Genomic DNA, 20,074 nt, shown 5'->3' with positions numbered 1-20,074 from the left:
AATCACACCAGAAGTGATGAAGCTTTTAGCTTGGCAGGGTTTGTTTTATTACCAGGGTTCTATGCTATACTGTGCTGTGCTGTTTAAACTTTCATGTGCATACAGCATAGCTGAGGATTTTATTAAATGCACATTCTGACTCAGTAGGTCTGGAGTAGGGCTGAGAATCTGCATTTCTAACAAGCTCCTCAGTGATGATGAGGCAGCTGGCCCACAGACCACACTTCCAGTAGCAAGGCACTATGCTATTGCAACGGCGTAGGTCCTGCTCTTTCAACACAATGGCATTTCATCAAGTTGGAGTCAGGGGCCCTCAATTGATTACTTGACCCCAATACATTTGAGACAACATAGAGACAAGGAAGATATCAATCCAGAAGCAATAGTGGTTGTGGAATGCATACATTTCCATGTATTTTTACAGTAAAAATGCATTAAAAAATCTTTCACAAAAGAAACTTAAAAAATACAATTAGGGTGTTGAGTCCTCCCCCCCCCCACCATTCTTTCAGGCATCAACTGTGTAATGGAGGGAGACAAATTCCTAAATCATTTGATTTCATCATACAAAATACTCATCCATCAACTCTCATCAAGACATTTACATTAAGTGAGGGAGGGCGGGATTAAGGAAAGTAGGCTCACAAGAATCAGTTTCCAATTTAAGGTTACAGTAGTTCAAAGAAAACTATATCTTTCTGCTTAATGCATAGTCCCTGTACAGTACAATATTTCCAAACAAATCTGATGTGTGGAATTCAGGTGAAACTGCCACACCAAAAAGTCCACGGATTGAGACAAGCCCAGGTGGGTAGCACATAGATTTTAAAATGTCAAAAATCATCTTACAACAAGAAGGACATCAAGATGTTAACTTCAGGATATATTCCCAAAATCCACCTTGATTTCATTTACTTAAAACTCTGGACCACAATTGAGAGCATCAGTCATTTAACATCACAGATTTTGTTAGAACTAGTGAGAAGAATCCTAGCAGTGGAGCCTTGGGAATAAAATCTCCAAGTCGGCTCTTAGGAACTTGATGAAAAAGAATATCATTATTCAGTTGTACTCTTCCTCAGCCTTACTACAGCTCGATGTATGCTTTGTATGGAAAACTTTAATAATAAAAATAGCATTCACAGACTTTTCCCTCCTTTTTAGCTACAGAATGTATATTGTGTCTGTTCCAGGAAAGGAACTTGTTTTATAAATGTCCACACAACTATAGCTACTCATTCTAATGTTTTGTATAAACCCATAAGTCAAATAAAGCTATGAACAATGTAATATTTATATATGCATAGTGTTTTATAAAAAGATTGGCCCACATACTGCTTTTCATCAATACAGAAAGAGCATTAAGTCCATAGCACACTGCAAGAAATAAATGAGTGAAGAACAGAGAATGCAAACAAGTGCTTAATAATTCACAAGCAGGCTCACCATGGAGGAAATGATGATATTCAAACCAACTAAAGCTCTAGAGAATTACTTATATAGTCTCCCATTTTAAAACAACTTTACATACCTGATTTAGTTTACATTAAAATATATCCCCATGAATCAATTTGTTCCATATTCAGAAATATAAACACATATCACATTCCTCACAGCTAAATTTTGTCATAAATTCTCTTTTATACAAGAAAAAAAGGCAACAGCTGTTTTCTTTTTTTTCCCAACAGGCTCTATTAATTACAATTTTTAGCTCTGTACACGCAATGATTGGCTGGTTTTCTTTTTTTTTTTTCTTTTTCCTTTTTTTTTTTTCCTTACAGTACCATGGGAACAACAGTGATTGACTTGCAAAGTTTTCTGTCTGTATGGAAAATGCAAAACAGTACTACGGAAATACACAATGCACTGTAAGCAGCGGTTTGCTGTAGTGGTCCAACAGGTACAAGCAAACATTTTGGCTCAGCTAGGCAGTAATCCACTTAAACCACATCCCGGGGCTACGGCCGACCCAACCACAGCTCCTGTGGGGTCAAAAAGAATGGGTCTGTCTAAAAATAAAAATTGTTATGTTTTGTGCTGCTGTCCAAAGGACTCAAAGGACAGAGTCATGAGGCAGAAGTTTCCCAACCAGATCTAGAACCACTGGGACCACTTCCTTCCTTTCTCTTCTACCAACCTAGAGACTTGGACTATGGTTTCAAAGTGAAATTGGCATTTCTATGAATACCCACAGCCCTCACTTCTTTAAATATCAGCAGAGAGGTTCCTTCCACCAAGGCTCATTCCCTCCTCCCCAGTTTGGCTAAGGGCAACTATGGGCTTATACTAAAAGGGGGAGGGGCATGCTTTCCAAATTGGGGATCTTACGTCTTCCTCACACCAGGCACACTGTCCCCCGTTCCATCTACTATTCAGCCTCCGATCAGACAAGACAACATGAAAGATGCTTGTTGTCTGTTCCTTGTAGTAATTGAGCAAAGCTGTGATGGCATTGCCTTCAATGAGATTTAATTAGATGCTGGAGATGCTCACGAACCTGACTATCTGTGCTTGGGTTGTATTTGGGTAAAGATGGCCGACATTTTTGTCTCTGTGCCTTCCTGGGCCAGGGAGATTACAAACTGTTTTCTGAACCAACTATAACTCACAATATAAAACGTCTTTGTGCTACGCAGTTTAGCTATAAATATCCTTCATTTGCAATAGTAGTCTTGTCATACAGTTTGCTTACTTTTAGGATCGGCAAACATAATCCATCCCAAAGGGTCCTCAGCTTTTACAAAGAAAACTTTGCCTTTTTGTTCTTTGCTTTTACGAAAAACTGCCGACTACAGTATAGCACTATATCACTACATAACAGTCTATATCAAATTAATTAAACTTAATCAATAAATTCCCTTACTTAGAGAACATGATCAACAGCCCCATTTAACCAGGAGAGAAAAAGATTGCTCAAAAACGGGAACAATTCTTGACGATTCTACAGGTTACGTAGAAACAAAATTTATATCCCTTTGGGCCAGCATTTGGCAAATAATTTCCAAAAAAGTATGCATTTAAAAATACTTTCTTTAATATGATACATCAGGCACAATACTTTTCATATATATTTTTCTTATAAGATTTCAAATGCATAAAATGTTTGTTGTTATTCATAGGATCATCAGGTGTCAGATGCTTCATTAGGTAAGAAACTAAATATAATTTCACGTTTGTGACTTTCCTCTTAGAACCTTTGACACGGTAAAGGTTGGAATGTGACTCAGCGTCTCAGATACTGAGGTCGGTGCTACATTCTTTGTAAGCTCGCCTTCTCTGCTCCGTAGGATGTCTGGAACTTCTGCCGGCATCCTGTTTCAGATTCCCCTCTTCCCTTTCTCGGTGGCTGGCTCTGTCCTCTCTGTTCCTTCTGTCCAGGGACCGCTCTCTCCTGCGCTCGGGGGAGCGCGCGCGCCTCCGGTCGGTGGACTTGGCCCTGCGCTCGGGCGAGCCCCCTCTCCTGCGCTCGGGGGACCTCCTTTGCTCCAGGAGTCTCTCCAGAGACCGTCTCCGCCGGCTGGGGGAGCCGTCTCTCCTGCGGGTGGGTGACCGCTCTCGCCTCCGCTCGGGAGAGACGTCTCGTCTCTTCTCGTGCTTCTCCCTCCTCTCCAAAGTGTTGTCGGCGCTGCGGGTGCCCTCCCTCCGCTTCTCTGGGGACCGCCTCTTGGGGCCGTTGGCGGCTGCCGCGCGCTCGGCCTGCGCGTCCCTCCGTCCCTCCGGCGCCCGGTCCTTGGGTCGGCATGCCCCGCTGTCGGGTTTCCTCGAAGTCCCATTCCAGGTGTGGTGTTCATTGGGTTGTCTGCTATACTCTCTGCTGCCTTTCGGATCCCTTGCGTGTGCCCGCTTTTCCCCATGTAGTGATGATTTGTGAAGATCGGGTGGGTAACTGGACTCCAATGACGGATGCTGCCGGCGGTCGGGCCCGGCCCTCACTTCCGGAACACCTTGTGGACCGGTTGGGGGGCCGTGGCGGTCGCTGCTGGGGTCTGCCAGGAAAATAAACGAGAGCAACAGTTGGGTACGAGGGTCCCTCGGCTCCTGTCCCCGCTCCCACCCACACTCGAGACCTCATTAGTCACAACAAGCAAACAACTGTTAAAGCAGTCAGACTCAAAGCCAACTGAATCTTGTTAATTTAAGGATAACTGCACGTAGTTAGGGTTAAAAACTAGTACTTGTAGCTTTCAACGTCTAGCTGACTGAATGTTCTCCATACCCGAGACATAGATCATTAAAGAACTGACAAAAATCAGTCATGATTTGAGTCTTTAAAGGCACAATCCAAATAGTCTGTCTAGAGGCATCAAAATTTCCTCTGTAGCTATCCCTTGTTCTTCCTTTCCCACCCCCCAACCCTTCTCCCCTGCGCCCACCCCTTTCCCACCCCCAAGAAAATATTCTTTGCTTTAAAGAATACTTGTTTTGATTTACTTAAAAATAATTTAGGGTATTGATCTGAAGGGGCACCTGGGAAGCTTTCTGGAGTAGGGCAGGAATCATCTACAGCTTATCTGGGTGGTGATTAAATGGGTGCATACAGAAGTGAAAAAATCTACTGCACTGTATACTCAGGATTTATGCATTTTACCATATGCAAAAGTATACTTCTATTTAAAAAAAATCCAGGCTACCTAGCAGGCAAAGGGGATTACAGAGGCAACATGCTGGTCAGATGTTGATGACTGGCAAATGGGATATGTACACAAAGGCCCATTAAACTGTTCTATGTGTATTATTCAACTACTTTCTCTACTTTTGCATACATTAAAAAATAAGGAATTGTTTTTAAAAGGTGTTTTCTGATAGATAAAAGGGAGGGGAAGAGAATAAAAGGGAGGGGAAGAGAAGCTGCTAGGTACACATTTGAGATTGGATGGAGGTCAGATAAAATTTTCAGTTTAGAGGCACTTTTTCTTTATGATATGGGAGGTAGTCATAATGACATCTAAGAGCTTGGAGTCACTGGGATGCTTCCTATAACATCAGGGTTTCTATATGTTTAAAAGCAGGGCAGCTCATAATGGCCCCTATTTATCATTATTCAATATTTGAAATGACAGTGCAAATGTTTTAGGCAGTGTCCTGAATTGAGGAGAGCTCTTTTCAAAGCTGGGATGCTTTGTTGCAACTAAACCCAACAAGTCATCCACATGACACCATTCCAAGCAAAGCACCTGAAACAAGGTGCTGCAGTCTGGAGGGCAGACTCGTATGACAGTCAGAGACTAAGGGGTCACTGGGGCTCTTTAAGGATCTTTCATGAGCCAACAAGGTCAATATTTAGCAATTAACCTGTTTTATGACAACTTCCCAAAACCTAGAGTGGGTTTTTAACAAAAGCAAGTGAAAAGCCAAAAGCAGGGGTCAGCCAACTTTTTCTAAAGGGCAATAGTAAATAATTTGGGTGTTTTGGGCCGCACCATCTCTGTTACAACTATTCAGCTCTGCCACTGTAGTATAAAAACACAGGCAACACAAAAGTAATGGGTGTGGCTATGTGTCAATAAAACTTTACTTACAAAAACAGGCTATGGACAGGATGGGGCCCAGGGACTGTAGTTTGCTAAGAGATACCTGATCAAGCAGGAAATCTCATCTTCCCATCTAGCAAAGCCCTATGATACAGGGCTCCATGATACAAAGTTCATTCTTTCTAAATGCTGGGTTGGCTACAAGAATGAACAAAAAACAGGTTCTTAACAAAGGTCATTTGAAGACTTGGATACATGAAGGTACCTGGATCACCACTGGGTTCTTATGCCTACTTTTAAGACAAGGGGAGGGCAACACTTCAACAGGGTCAGCATTGTACTTACAATTCAAAGAACGCAGGGTGCTCAGAATGAATTGCCAAACATATCAAAACAGAGCTAAGCAGAAGCAATGAGGAAATTAGGCCACAGCACAGAAACACCTAGTATTGATTGAGCTACAAACCGTAGTTTGATTATGGCCCATAAGGTAGAAGCAAGCCTCCCCGAGCTTTTCATTTCTCATACATGCAGCGATATTAGGAGGTATCATCGCTGTGGAAGGGAGGGCCCAGCACCAAAACAGTCAGAGAGAAAGAGAAAGAGAGAAAGAGAAAAAGTTGAACATTTAGATTCCCTATAACACAGAGGAAAGAAAAAAAAAAAATCTGCATTTGTTAACATAGGGCAAAGAGAGTTTATTTGTCCAGTCAGACAGTCTAAGGCAACACTCAAATAAGGCTGCAGAGACCGCAATCGGAACAGTGACATTTTTAGACAGCCATAAGGTGACTCGAGAACCCAGACAATGAATGCATCCTTTTTTGTTTTGTTTTTTTCAAACAACTGGAACAATGACAGACTGGCATAGGAGAGCATTAACAATAAACAACAAAAGAACAAAATCCCTTCCCACCCCCACCGAAGACCGCGGCAGTTAAATTAAGTACAAAAAACTCATTACAAAAATAGCCTCACAGAGAAGCAGGTTCCAATCAGGTCAGAAAAATATTGGAACTTAACATATTATAACCCATTTGTGACTCTAATCATTGGAATTAGAGAGATTTAGTCCAAGTGACGCATGGAGACATTACAGTAGCACAACCCTGGCAGGTTCAACCCTTCTTGGAAAACCATGTATTTCAATGATCTTTATTTTTAGCCCAAAGAACATTTGTTAGTGTTGGATTTTCATCCTCAGTGCAACAGACATAGGTTTTGAGAAGGTACACAGGTTACTGACGATGACTCTCAAATGAAATATCACATCCAACAGAAGCATAGGGAAGACAGAAAAGGGAGACAATGTTACACAGTTTCAGTGGTATCAACACACTTAATGGTCAGAAGTTTAGTACAGTGCACAGCCATGGCATCTTAATGTTGTCAAAATACTTCCCCTGTGGTTGGCCATGTCTATAGGGGCCTTGTCTAATACTCACCCTCCCCCTGTACCTCGGACCCCTTGTATTTTGCACCTGTACAAATGTCCAACACCTGGGAAGGCTGGCCCTCCAAAGAGCTATCCTTCTCCTTGAGCTGCATCTGAATTAAACATATCATCAAGTCCAAAATGCAACTGAGAATTGTGCAGAATGACTTTCAGAAAAGAGGGTGATAATAGATAAATCCCTAATAAAGGGGACCAACGTATATGGGGACCATTCAATCACAGTTTCTATAGAAACTTTTGTAGACCTTTGGTTGGGAAAAATAGCCCTACATCTAGGGCATAGCTTCTTTTTTTTTTTTAAATTTTAAACACAAATCTCAAATAAATAGGACATAATTATTATCATATACAATATTTTGCCATCAGAACACTAAGCTATGTAAAGATCATTACTGTCTACTCAAATCAAGTCTAAAGATATGACAAAGGAACTCTATGTATAACCTGGCTTTCCTCATAGGAAAGGTATAATCACATGTTTCCCTCATGATGAGCACTGGGAATTTATTTCATCCTTTATCATTTAAAAACATTATGGCTAATATATTAACAGTTTTTGTTTGTTTGATAGTAGTGGGCTCAGATGGTCTGATTTGGGGTAAGAGACCAGTTGGGGGATGGAGAAGTGTTGTATACAGAGCATAAAGGAGGTGAGCAAAGCCCCCGAATCTCTCAAAATTTCATGCCTCTTAAATAAAGACACCAAGTAACCAAAAAGGAAAAAATAATTGTGCCTCAACATATCACTCAGGAAACCTGCTTTCCTGCTTCTTAAAAGGAGTATATAGTCATTTTGTGCTAACAATTGGATCTGAGGAACAGTTTGGCACAGTTCAAACAAACATTCCTTCGCTCTCGGTCGGACTAGACAAAATGTTCTCTCTGATTATCAGAAAGGGGGCTATAAAGATCTTGTCTTAGGCCATGCCCCAGTCCACATAAGCAAGCAAAAGGATGAAATGTGTAGAGATTTCAGAACAAGCGAGGCAAATAATCACATGGTGCGAGAGGCTGGTAAGACACTGGTGAATAGGGGAAACAAAAAAGACTTTCCTGCTGCCGTTCTGGAGACAAATTCATGGAGTCATGCCAGGGAAGGAAGGAATGTTTTCATAGTTTGACCCACCATATTCTGGTACTGAGCCGTCTCCCCGCTTCAGAAACAGACGAACTCTGCGGCCACCATTCTTAATCAGTTCTATAGCTCGAGAATGCTTCATGTTTTTGGTGGTCTCACCATTGATCTCTAAAATTTCATCACCAATCTGTCAGAGCAAAAGAAAACTAGGTGAGATTTAAAATTCATGTATGGATTCACCAAATATTTATTGAGCATGTGGCAGAACATCTATTGCTTTGGATGTGGCAGTGACAAAAACAGAAATCCCTGCCCTCATGGAGATTATATTCTAAAGAGGGAAAGACAATTAAGAAAGTTAGAAAACTACATGTATGCCGAATTACATGATAAAGGGGAAAAAAAAAGCAGTAAGGGCATGTTAGTGGTTGGGGAGGGAGCTTTTAGGAAGGCTCCCATGATTTCTGCCTCCGTGCATTCACAATCTGCGTAATATCCCCCTGCCTTTGAATGTAAGCTGGATCAAGTGACTTGCTTCTAATAAACAGAATATGGCAAACATGGTATCAGTTCAAAGATTAGGTCATAAAATGATTTTGTCATCTGTCTTACTTGCTCTCTTTTCTTCTCTCACTTGTTTGGCCTGATGCATGTTATGAGCCATCCTCTGGAGTTCCATGATAATGAAATGAGGGACTGCCTTATAAGGCACTGAATCCTAGTAACAACCATGTGAGTGAGTTTAAAAAGCAAACCCTTCCCCAGGTGAGACTTCAGATGAGACCACAATCCCAACTGATACATTGAATGCAGCATTCACTTTGTGTCAGTCACTGTTCTAAGCACTGGAATTAAAGAATAAATAAGACAGGGCAGATCCCCACTCAAATAGAGCTTATGTTCTAAAAAGAAGAGAAATAGCACTGGCTTTCAAGTTTACAGTCTTTAATTTGAATCCTATCATTTGGTAACTGATTTGCTCCCAGTACTTAACTTTCTGGAGTTTACTTTCTTACTTGTAGAAAAGGCTGGTAACACCACCCATGTCCACTAAGCTGCTGGCATCAAATCAGGTAATACATGTAAACCTGTCTTGTAAACTATACGCCATTATACAAAATAGCATAATAATATTTCACTTGATCAAAAACATTTTTAAGTGATTAAAAGGCAAGGGAAAGTAAATTCCTTATGTCTGAAATTCAAACAAAAGAAATATATACCACCATGTATCTTCCCTTGTATATGTACATGCAAAAAAAAAGGATATGAGAGAAACTGGTATACTGTTTGACCCTGGACACTATATTTTTACTACATACCATTTTCGTAAAATACATTCATGCTCTACCTTCTCAATTTTAAATGTTAAAAAATTCACTCTGAAGAAACTTAAACATCAAGATTGTGGCTTCAGTTCAAGTGTTATGATCCTCATCCTTAATCAGTTTTTCCCTTTTTCTGCTGAGGCTCAACTGCATTCACTTTTTTTCCTTTCCTGGCCTGACTGTCTTGATTTCTTTTAATTTGTTGTAAATGGCTCTCCATGGGCAAGTCCCAATCTATGTGACCTATCTATGAGTAGATGATTTATGTTTTCTTAATTATCTAATCTGCCCAGGAGAACAGCACATCCATCTACAGTAACAGATATTAGCGAAACAGAGCAGAGTGGACTTTTGGCATTTATGTATTTAAAATTTGTAGCTCTTACTACAGAGCAACTCTGAATATTCATGCCACAGAGCCCTGGCTCTTTGCTAAGACAGAGAGTAGACTTGCTCTCTCTGAGCCTAAGGTAAGACCACTGGTAGCCAGCTAGAGGATGAGTAGACCTCACTGCCCAGAATCTACAGGGCCACATGACTTTCCTGCTCTCTAAGCATCCCAGGGTACCCCAGAATTCCTGTCAAGTGATGTGCCTGCCCCATGACATTAAGCACAAGAACTATAGAAATAGGCTCTGAAAAATACCTACTTTAATATGTTTATAAGTAATTTAAATCCCTTATTCCTTATATTAACCCCAAAGAGTTGGAAGTGTTCGCCTAACTTTAGCAGCTATAATTGTGCTTTAGGGAGAAATATTTGGTAGGGTAGGAGTCATGCATTTAAGAGAATCATGAAAGCCATAGAAAATGTAATTCTTATGAACATTAACATTCTAACAATATATGACAAGAATTCACTGCAGATGGTTTATTTGCACCTACCCCAGACTCCTCTCTCCACTTACCCTCATCTTTCCACACCTCTCTGCAGGACCATCCTCTGCTAAGCGCAGAACATAGAGGTCCATGTTATACTCTCGGCCTCCTCGAAGGCTAAAGCCAAATCCCTTGGCTCCTCTTTCCAGTTCCACAGTGTAAAAATCTTGCTCCTATTTAAAGAAATTAAATGCAATCATTCTAGGAGAATTAATATCCATAGGAGTCTTCCTAAACATTCTTGGCAAAAAGGCACAACCTCTATCCCCATCTTGGTGACTCTTGTTTATTAATCATCTTGATTCATCCTCATTAATCTCAGAACTCAGAGATCCAGAATTTGAAAACATTTATGAGCGTGTCTAAATGCATGTGTGTATTTAATGTAACATATGTGGATTAAAATTTAATCAGTGAGGCCATGATTTGCATTTGGGGAAGGATAATTCCTCATTACATGATACCAGTCACCTGGCTGCTGGATGCCCAGCCTCCCTGACCTGTGTCCAATAAATGCTGACTGTGCCCATCATGAGGATACCAACAAAACCTCTCCAAATCCCAGTCAAGGAAAATTACAAAGGGACAACCGAAAGCCCCCAGGCAACCAGTAAAGAAGGAACCCAGTTGGGCACTTGTAATACCAGCTACTCAGGAGGCTGAGACAGGAGGACTGCTTGAGCCCAGGAGTTTCAGTCCAGCCTGAGCAGCATAGTGAGACCCCTGTCTCTTAATTAAAAAACAAAACAAAACAAAAAAAGGGAATCTGTTTAATTTTGCATCACCCAAAGTTCCTCAAATTTGTTTTACCTGCTATTATTTTCACACTCTCCCTTGCCATCCTGAGGACAGGTATTTTGCTCTACGGATCTCACCTTAAATCCCCAAGCCTGAAAAACACCTTATCAAAAAGACATTTTCTGGGCAGAAGCATGTTTATGAAAACTATGAGTAGATATTGGCTGCTTTGCTTTCTCTAACTGCCGATCCTCGTGACAATTACTGCTTTTCATTTTTTTTCCCCTAGAAAAGGCTACCTAGGGATATTTCAAGGTAGCAAAATAAAATGTTATTTCCTAGAAAATCAAATGTAAGGATATATTTGGTAAATCACCTCACAAAAGGTTATTTCTTTTAAATTAAAGGTGCTTCAAAAAATATCCCATAAAAATAGCTTGAGAAAGTTGGAAGGAAATGTGCAAAGTATAGAGAAAAAAGAGAAATGGAGCTCACCTGTGTTGCCTGGGGTGCTTTGAACTCAAACTGAGATTCCTGCTTTGGTTTGGTGGTATTCCTGCCGAAGTGAGAGAAATAAATACAAGAGCAACCCATTAGGAAACTGAGAAAGAATCAAGGACATATATTGTCATACTGGGAGTTACTTTTTTCCCCTTTAACAAAGGAAACCAAAGCCATGTCTGACCTTGTCTCCTGGGTCCCCTGCTGAGAAGGGGTGTGTGTGGTGGTGATGGTGGCGATCTTCTCTGCATTGGTCAGCAAGGTGGCATTCGAGGACTCTGCAAAGAGGGACAGAGCATAAAGAAATGAAGGCTCCAGAGAAGACATCCTCCAGTCAGGAGGTGTGCAGAAGCCCTGTATCTGAGTAACAAGTGTGACTTCTCTGTCCCCATTTCAAACAGTCTGACGTGAATTTCTAGATAATTAGGAGTTTATAAACCATTTTAAGATCTTCTCTGATGTGGGTCATGCATGTCCCCATGACCCTCCTCCCAAACAGACACCTCCACAAATAAAATGCAGTTTGCCAAACAAAACACTGCTCTAAAATTCTAGCCAAGGTAGGTGTTTCTCACTCCTCCCCTGCCACTGCAAAAAGGCAATCCCATCAAAGTGCTGCACCACAGCACAATTCTCTCCCAGAACTTTAAAGGCTGATAATAAATGTCTCTGCCAACGTTTCCTGCAATTTATCAGCAATATTTAGTGGGTCTGCTTGATTTCCTCAAGTGAATATTAAAATCAGAAGTGTACTAACATCTTGTTAAACACACACATAATATCTACTTTCTTTCCCATTGCTTTTAATAAAGCACAACTGAAAATAATGGAACTCTTGACAGATCTTGTTTGGTATCACTCATGAAAAGTCAATTTTAAAATTTGCATTAGTCAGAGCCAGAGTTTGTAAATATAAGTTATACAAATCATGAAGCCACCTCTATGAAATGAATATGATTATATCCCTATATAAGTTGACCTTCTTCTCCACTAATCACATTCACAAGCAACTTCATTATCTCCAGAAGTTTGGAGATTTTGAATCCAAAAACTCTCTTAAGTGCAACTACAGACTGCACACGAACATGCACTACTAAAATATAATCATTCCTATAGTGATAGCTATATATTCTTTACTAATAATTTCTTCATTAAGATCAAGGCAAGTAGCAACCAACTATGAGCAAGTTGTATTTTTAATATTTAATTGTAGGTTGACTGAAACTTGCCATACATTTTCTGATACAGAAAATGCTAAATGTGGTGTTAGGTTCCATTATAAGATTCACCTGAGCATGCCCATTTAATTCAGTGAACCATTAAGCCTAGAAGTTACCAGGAGACCCATGGCTTATAGTAGGCACTTTCATGTTTGCTGAATACATGTATCTTCCCATCAGATTTAACTATTATATGGGAAAATATGTTAACTATTCCAAACTGAGATATCTGGAATATATATCTTTCCACTGCAGTTCTGGAACAAAAGACATCCCACAAATCCCAACTATCTGTGGTCTGTCTTCCATTTACATTTCCCAAGGATCTTACTCAGCTTTGGTCTGGCTTCCTGTTATTTTATTTTCATGATACATAGTGGTTAAAAGCATGGGCTTGAGATTCAAACCTGGGATCAAATCAACTTTTTTTTTTCTACTCATTAGCTGTGTGCCTTATTTTTCTTATCTGTTAAAAGGGGGTGATGACCATAATTCCCTTCTCATGGATAAAAGTATATGCAATGTTTAAGCTCTGTGCCTGACATACAATAAGCACTCAGTACACATTTATTACAGCTACTAATTTTATTACTATGAGACCTTGTATAAGTTAAACTCTCTGCAAAATGAGAAAGTTGAAATACGATTTCAACAGTTACTATACTGCAGCCATAAAAGCCCATTATGCAAAGGCACAAGAAGAAGAAGAAAGTAACTCAGTCAAGTGAATTGTTAGGTGAATCCCATTCATGTTTTGGACAATGTTTCCCACAATCTGTTTTACCAATCATTTCCTATGCACTCCTCTGAGTCTTTACTACACCAATAAGCCTATGACCGTCCAAGCTGGGGAGGTGGTGTTTCTCAGGCTTGCTGGGAGACAGTTTAGCACAATGGTGACTAGGTCAGATTTTGGAATCAGACTGTCTTATCTGACTTTGCATTCTAGGCTCTTCGATTTCCTGGATGGGACTTAAGCAAAGTTACTCAAATTCTCAGTGCCTCAGTTTTCTCGTCTGCACGTTGGGAATAAGAGAATTATCTAAGGAAATTGGGGTAAAGATGATCCAAGAAGATTGTTTGGAATAGTCCCTGGTACACAAAAACTGCTCAGAAGTGATAAGCATATTTTTGGTACCATGTATTTATTATTGTCATAATGTTAAAAGCATATTGTTGGTATATTTTAATGACTGCTATTATAACAGAAAATTATTTTCATAGCTTTTGGAGGAACGCTAGCTCCTTCATATGACTCCCATTTGAGGACAGTTAACCAGCAGAACCAAGGTGATGAATCAGTGATTATTTTTCATAAGTAGGCTCACTGTGTCACTAAATAGGACAAACAAGCTGTATAGCCATCACTGTGACTCTCCAGAACTTTCATTAACTCCTGTATTGGTCTTTTAGCAAACTTCATATTGCTCATTGCAATTAATTTTATGGAGACTCTCAGAAATCACCAGGTTGTTCAGGCCATGGGGAAATCATAATCAGGATACTAAAAACAATGTCTCCTTGTAATCAAAGTGATTATAATTATTGAATTGTACAGAGGTTCCTCTTTAGAGTTCTTGTGTGTTGTTGGTAGCCAGAGTTTTCTAAGCAGATCAGATTCCATTCTCAAACTATTTTTATTTTTCTGCTGCTTTCATGATTTCATGAGATAACCCAATACACAGAATTCCTTTATTATTTTTATTCCTATCCTTTATTTGCTATGTTTTTCCTCATCTGTATGTCTGTGAAACTCTTTTTTGGGTTGAAGTATAATTTTAAGCATGGTAAAATTAACATTTAACATGCAAATGTCGAATTGAGCTTGCTGAATTTTCCTCATTTGTTATTTATCTTAATCTATGAACCACCACCATTCAATGATCATTTAAATGTGCCAAGCACTGTGCTAAGTCCATTACCACATATATTACTTCATTTAACTCTCACCACTCAATAAAATAGGTATAATTATGGCCCCAGTTTACAAATGAAGACACTGGGGTATAGAAAATGTAGGTAATATGTCTAAGGTCACTCAGGCAGCAGGTGGAGATACTGGGAATGAAACCCAGGACCTGCCTGACAGTGAACTTTTAGTTTTTGGTTTATACAGGAATTATGTGCTGGTATCAAGGAAACCACATCCAACTGGAACATTCCTTTCAAATAAGAAATAATTTTATTTTACTGTATAAATACTATCAACTTCACCAAGCAGTATCATAGATGAATTAAAACATGAAATATCCTGCTTTGACGGCTAGATTTTATAAACCATCTTCAGAGCAGCACCAAAATAATATTAGGTATACCCTAGATTTCCAGGATGTTTTTATACTATCGATAAAGTTATACTTGTTTTAGTGAACTTTTAATTCTTCATTTGGAATTAAGCCAGGATTATATGTGCTGAAATTCTCTCTAGCTATTTAAAATACAGAGATGAGTCCATTATAAAAGAGCTTTATCCCAAAGCAAAAGTGGCCACTTATGGTAGAAAAAAATATAAAAGAAGGGCCTGTAACAAGAGTATGAGTCTCCCTGCCCTCCAGCAACAGTATTAGAAAGAGGTGTCAATGTATTCGACTTTTAAAACTGCAAGGCACGTGGACAGATTAGGTACTTTTATGACAAATTCCAGAAAGTACCCAACACCCTTTATTAAACAGTGTTTATACCTACTTTAGCTCTCTCAGAGGAGTGAAAATGGAGATTACTACACTTTCCATAGCAGTCATGTATCAAGAGAAGCAAATCCTAGCTCTCACAGCCCTGTCCAGGGACTATTCCAAATCTCAGCACTTACTCTTCCGACAGCAGCTTCCATCTTGGGTTTCAACCTATCTATCTGTGACAAGCGATTACAATTCTAACCTTGTTCCCATGTTAATATCCTTAGCCTCCCCTTGTGGAATCCACATCGAAAGCCAAGCAAATCAACAACGGATACAATCATTCCTGTCATAAATATTTTACTGGATAAACACGTATGTAATAAATATCTACGGGCAGCACGGGAAAATTTGAATCCCATAAATATTTGAAAAGTTTTGGGAGACTTTTTACTATTCTAATGCCTTTGCCAAGGAAACAGCAATATCTGTATGTTGCCAAGTTCTACCTCCTACACAAGCAAATACTTTGAATCAGAGTGATCTGAAGTGCCAATTTAGGACCATTATTCAAATAAAGCATTTTTAAGCTCCTAAAGATTTTCATGTTGAACTTGACTCAATCTGATGATTCTATGTTACCTGGCTCAGTAAGTGTCTGTCCTTGTCTGATTAAAGTCTCTCTCCTACTCCATGGGGCATCTCTATACAATGCAAATATTTGACTTCTTAGATTTCAAGTTCAGATTCAGTATGTTCAGCCATTCTCTGGGCCCTTCTGTGCTGCCATTGTGTACTTATTCATTCATTCCTTGCCCAATCTCACAGGAGAAAAGTTTCTGCCCTCCCCCATTGTCCGCCCTGGTCCCAAAGAGAATCAAATTAGCAAAGGTGAGGCTCCCCAAACCTTGGCCTGACCAAGGCTGTGAAAACACTCCTGCCAGACCTTCTAACATACAATAATGCCAAGGAAAGAGGAATCACGTTTTGGAGGTTTTGTTGGAAAAGTTAGAGAGAAATGTGGGAAGCAGAGTCAGGGAAACTAAAGACTGAGATAAGTGAAACTGGAGAAAGAATGAGGTGACAGATGACAAGAACAAAGAATTAGGTAGCATGAAGTAGACATGGAAATAGACTCAGAGTAGACTCAAGCACTGCACAAATGACACAGCATCTTTTCAAAGGGCCTCCTGGGGTTTCAAGAATAGTATCCCAGATATGATGGATTCTTTTTTTTTTTTTCCTGAAGACAGTCTCACTGTTGCCCAGTCTGGAGTGGGCAGTGGTACGATCTTGACTCACTGCAACCTCCGCCTCCTGGTTTCAAGCAATTCTTGTGTCTCAGCCTCCTGAGTAGCTGGGACTACAGGCATGTGCCAACATGCCTGGCTAATTTTTTGAATTTTAGTAGAGACAGGGTTTCACCATGTTGCCTGGGCTGGTCTTGAACTCCTGAGCTCAGGCAATGTGCCCACCTTGGCCTCCCAATGTGCTGGGATTACAGGCAGGAGCTACCATGCCTGGCTGCAGACGTGATAGATTTCTAAGAGCTCAGAAACTACTCTGAGTTAAGGCCTTCAGTCTCCTTGTAGATATCATGAAACAAATGGCCTTTGGGCCACTTGATGAAGTAAATATTAGAGTAAAAGATCTGAAGGAGACCTGAGGCATCGGCACCTCCATTGTACCTTGGAATCAACTATGTCCAACACACTTTCACAGAAAGGAAGTGGATCCCACGTGATTATCACTTCACTGAACTGCAATGGTCACCTTTGTCTTCTAGAGGTTTGCAAAATCCTCCTAGATCTCCCACATCTTTTGAGAAATCTAACTCCTCTGCTTCAACTCTAATTTCCAAGATGCTGTTTCTCAGACCCACTTAAAATATGAGCATCACCGTGAATCCGGCAGGCAGAGCTTGCAGTGAGCCGAGATCGTGCCACTGCACTCCAGCCTGGGCGACAGAGCGAGACTCCGTCTCAAAAAAAAAAGAGTATCACATATTCATCCTTTGCCAGACTTGATTCCCTTTACCTGGCTTCTGGCACTTACAAAGTAACTAGAGAAGAGGTTTATTATATCAACCAAATTTCTGAAACATCTTGGATGCTCAGCAGAACATGTACTGCCATGAAAAATAACAATCCTCAACTATCTTGTACCAGTTTTATGTTTACTTGTTTCTAACCAAGGTAGCACAAGATATCTATGTGAATTTTATATTTCCTATGTATTTAAATTTTAAAATTGCCTTTATAATGCCAATGTTATTGGATAATCCACCCTGCATGATAATTTTTGGTGTTCAGGCTTAAAAGTTTTTTTTCCAGGATATTTTGTTTTATTTTGTTTGTTCTGAGACAGGGTCTCACTCTGTCATCCAGGCTGGAGTGCAGTGGCATGATCAGGGCTCACCGAAGCTCGACCTCCACCTCCTGGGCTCCAGCCACCCACCTGCCTCAGTGCCTCCTGTCCCCTGCCCCAAACAGTTGGACTATGGGTGCAAGCCACCTCTCCTAGCTAATTGTTTTGAATTTTTAGTAGAGACAATGTCTCTACTACTCTAAAAATGTTGCCAAGGCTGGTCTGGAACTCCTGAGCTCAAGTGATCCTCTTGCGTCAGCCTCCCAAAGTGCTGGGATTACAGGCGTGTGCCACTGCACCCACCTGTGTATTTTATTAAGTCAACATCTACTATCTACACTGTAGAATAAGTCGCTTCTGAGTATTTATGTCTTTACTGACTTCAAACTCTTCTTCTACGCTCTTCACTTGCGGAGTACTTTCTTTCCTTCCTTTTTCAGACATTCTTATTCCCACAATAAGACTGACCAGTTATAAACCCAGAAAGTCAATCCCTGGGTCCTGTTCTTTTGGGTTAGTCTGTTTGATATCTTTCCATGGCATGTAGATAAGTGTGTCTAAATTCATACACAAAGCATACCTTGGAGATACCATGGGTTCAGTTCCAGATCATGGCAATAAAAAAGCAGGTATTCCAGTAAAGTGAGTCATGCAAATTCTTTGGTTTCCCAGTGCATATAAAATTTATGTTTACACTCTACTATAGTCTATTAGGTGTGCAATAGCATTATGTTTAAAAAAATTACCTTAATTTTAAAATACTTTATTGCTAAAAAATGCTAATGATTATCTGAGCCTTCAGAGAGTTGTAATCTTTTTTTGCTGATGGAGGGTCTTGCCTTGATGTTGATGCCTGCTGATTGATCAGGGTGGTGGTTGCTGAAGGCTGGGTAGCTGTGGCAACCTCTTAAAATAAGACAACAATGAAGTTTGCCACATCACAGGGCTCTTCCTTTAACGAAAGATTTCTCTGCAGTGTGTTGCTGTTTGATAGCATTTTACCCTCAGTAGAACTTTTTTTTAAAAAAATTGGAGTCAATCCTCTCAGACTCTGCCACTGCTTTATTAACTAAGTTGATGTAATAATCGAAACCCTTTGTTGTCATTTCACCAAAGTTCACAACACCTTTACCAGTAGATTCCATCTCAAGAAACCATTTTCTTTGTTCATCCATAAGAAGCAACTCCTCGTCTGTTCAAGTTTTATCATGAGACTATTGCAATTCAGTCATATCTTCAGGCTCCACTTCCAATTCTACTTCTCTTGCTATTTCCACCACAAAAGAACTCCTGCAGTTCCTTCCTCCACTGAAGTCTCAAACCCCTCAAAGTCACCAATGAAGGTTGGAGTCAACCTCTTCTAAAATCTTGTTAATGTCAAATTTTAACCTTCTCCGATGAATCATAAATGTTCTTAATGGCATCTAGAAGGGTGAATCTTTTCCAGAAGATTTTCCAAATCTTTCCAAATGGATTTTCCAAATCCATTAGAGCCACCACTATCTACAGCAGGTATAGCCTTACAAAATACATTTCTTAAACAGTAAGACTTAAAAGTCAAAATGACTCCTTGATCCATGAACTACAGAATAGATGTTGTGTTAGCAGGCATGAGAACAACATTCATTTCCTTGTGCATTTCCATTAGAACTCTTGGGTGACCAGGTGTATTGTCAAAGAGCAGTAATATATTGAAAGAAATTTTTTTTCCCCTAAGCAGTAGGTCTCAATAGTGGGCTTAAAATACTCAATAAACCACAGCACAACAGATGTGCTGTCATTCAGGCTTTGTTATTCCATTTCTAGAGCACAGGCAGAGTATATTTAGCATCATTCTGAAAGGTTCTAGCATTTTTAGAATAGTCAAATGAGCACTGGCTTCAACTTAAAGTCATCAGCTGCATTAGTCCCTCACAAGAGAGTCAGCCAGTCCTTTGAAGCTTTGAAACTAGGAATTGATGTCTCCTCTCTAGCTAGGGAAGTCTTAAATGACATCTTCTTCTAATAGAATACTGTTTTGTCTACACTGAAAATCTGTCATTTTGTGCAGCCACCTTCATCTATGATCTTAATAATTAAATCATCTGGAAAACTTGCTGCAGCTTTTACATTTGTACTTGCTGCTTACCCTTATACTTTCACGTTATGGTGATGGTTTATTTCTTTAAATCTCAGGAACCCACCTCTGCTAGCTTCAAACTATCTTCTCCAGCTTTCTCCCCTCTCTCAGCCTTTACTGAATTGAGGACTTAGGAACTTGCTCTGGATTGGACTCCGGCTTAAGGGAATGCTGTGATTGGTTTGATTTTCTATCCAGACCACTCACACTTTCTCCATATCAGCAATAAGGCTGTTTCACTTTCTTAAAATCCGTGTGTTCTCTGGAGTGGCACTTTTAATTTCCTTTAAGAAATTTTCCTT

General features: G+C 39.9%; 1 protein-coding gene across 19 annotated transcripts in view; it reads right to left on the bottom strand.

Annotated features, from left to right (window-relative positions):
• Positions 1–385: 385 nt before the first annotated feature.
• Positions 386–20,074, bottom strand: part of MAGI1 (membrane associated guanylate kinase, WW and PDZ domain containing 1) — a 675,347-nt gene continuing 655,658 nt past the window's right edge. For 10 of the 19 annotated variants that reach the window (XM_007984898.3, XM_038002515.2, XM_038002516.2 and 7 more), the window contains 5 exons: positions 11,636–11,729; positions 11,446–11,506; positions 10,242–10,385; positions 8,054–8,192; positions 386–3,986 (listed from right to left, as the gene is read on the bottom strand). In XM_007984898.3, the coding sequence (XP_007983089.3) occupies positions 3,232–3,986; positions 8,054–8,192; positions 10,242–10,385; positions 11,446–11,506; positions 11,636–11,729 (1,193 nt within the window). In that variant the 3' untranslated portion in view covers positions 386–3,231. The other 9 variants (XM_073009956.1, XM_073009957.1, XM_073009958.1 and 6 more) reach the window with 3 other exon arrangements.

Source organism: Chlorocebus sabaeus, chromosome 22, assembly GCF_047675955.1.
Source record: "Chlorocebus sabaeus isolate Y175 chromosome 22, mChlSab1.0.hap1, whole genome shotgun sequence".
NCBI classification, from domain to species: domain Eukaryota; kingdom Metazoa; phylum Chordata; class Mammalia; order Primates; family Cercopithecidae; genus Chlorocebus; species Chlorocebus sabaeus.
The sequence above is the reverse complement of the archived record's forward strand: the minus strand, read 5'-3'. Positions and strand labels throughout refer to the sequence as shown.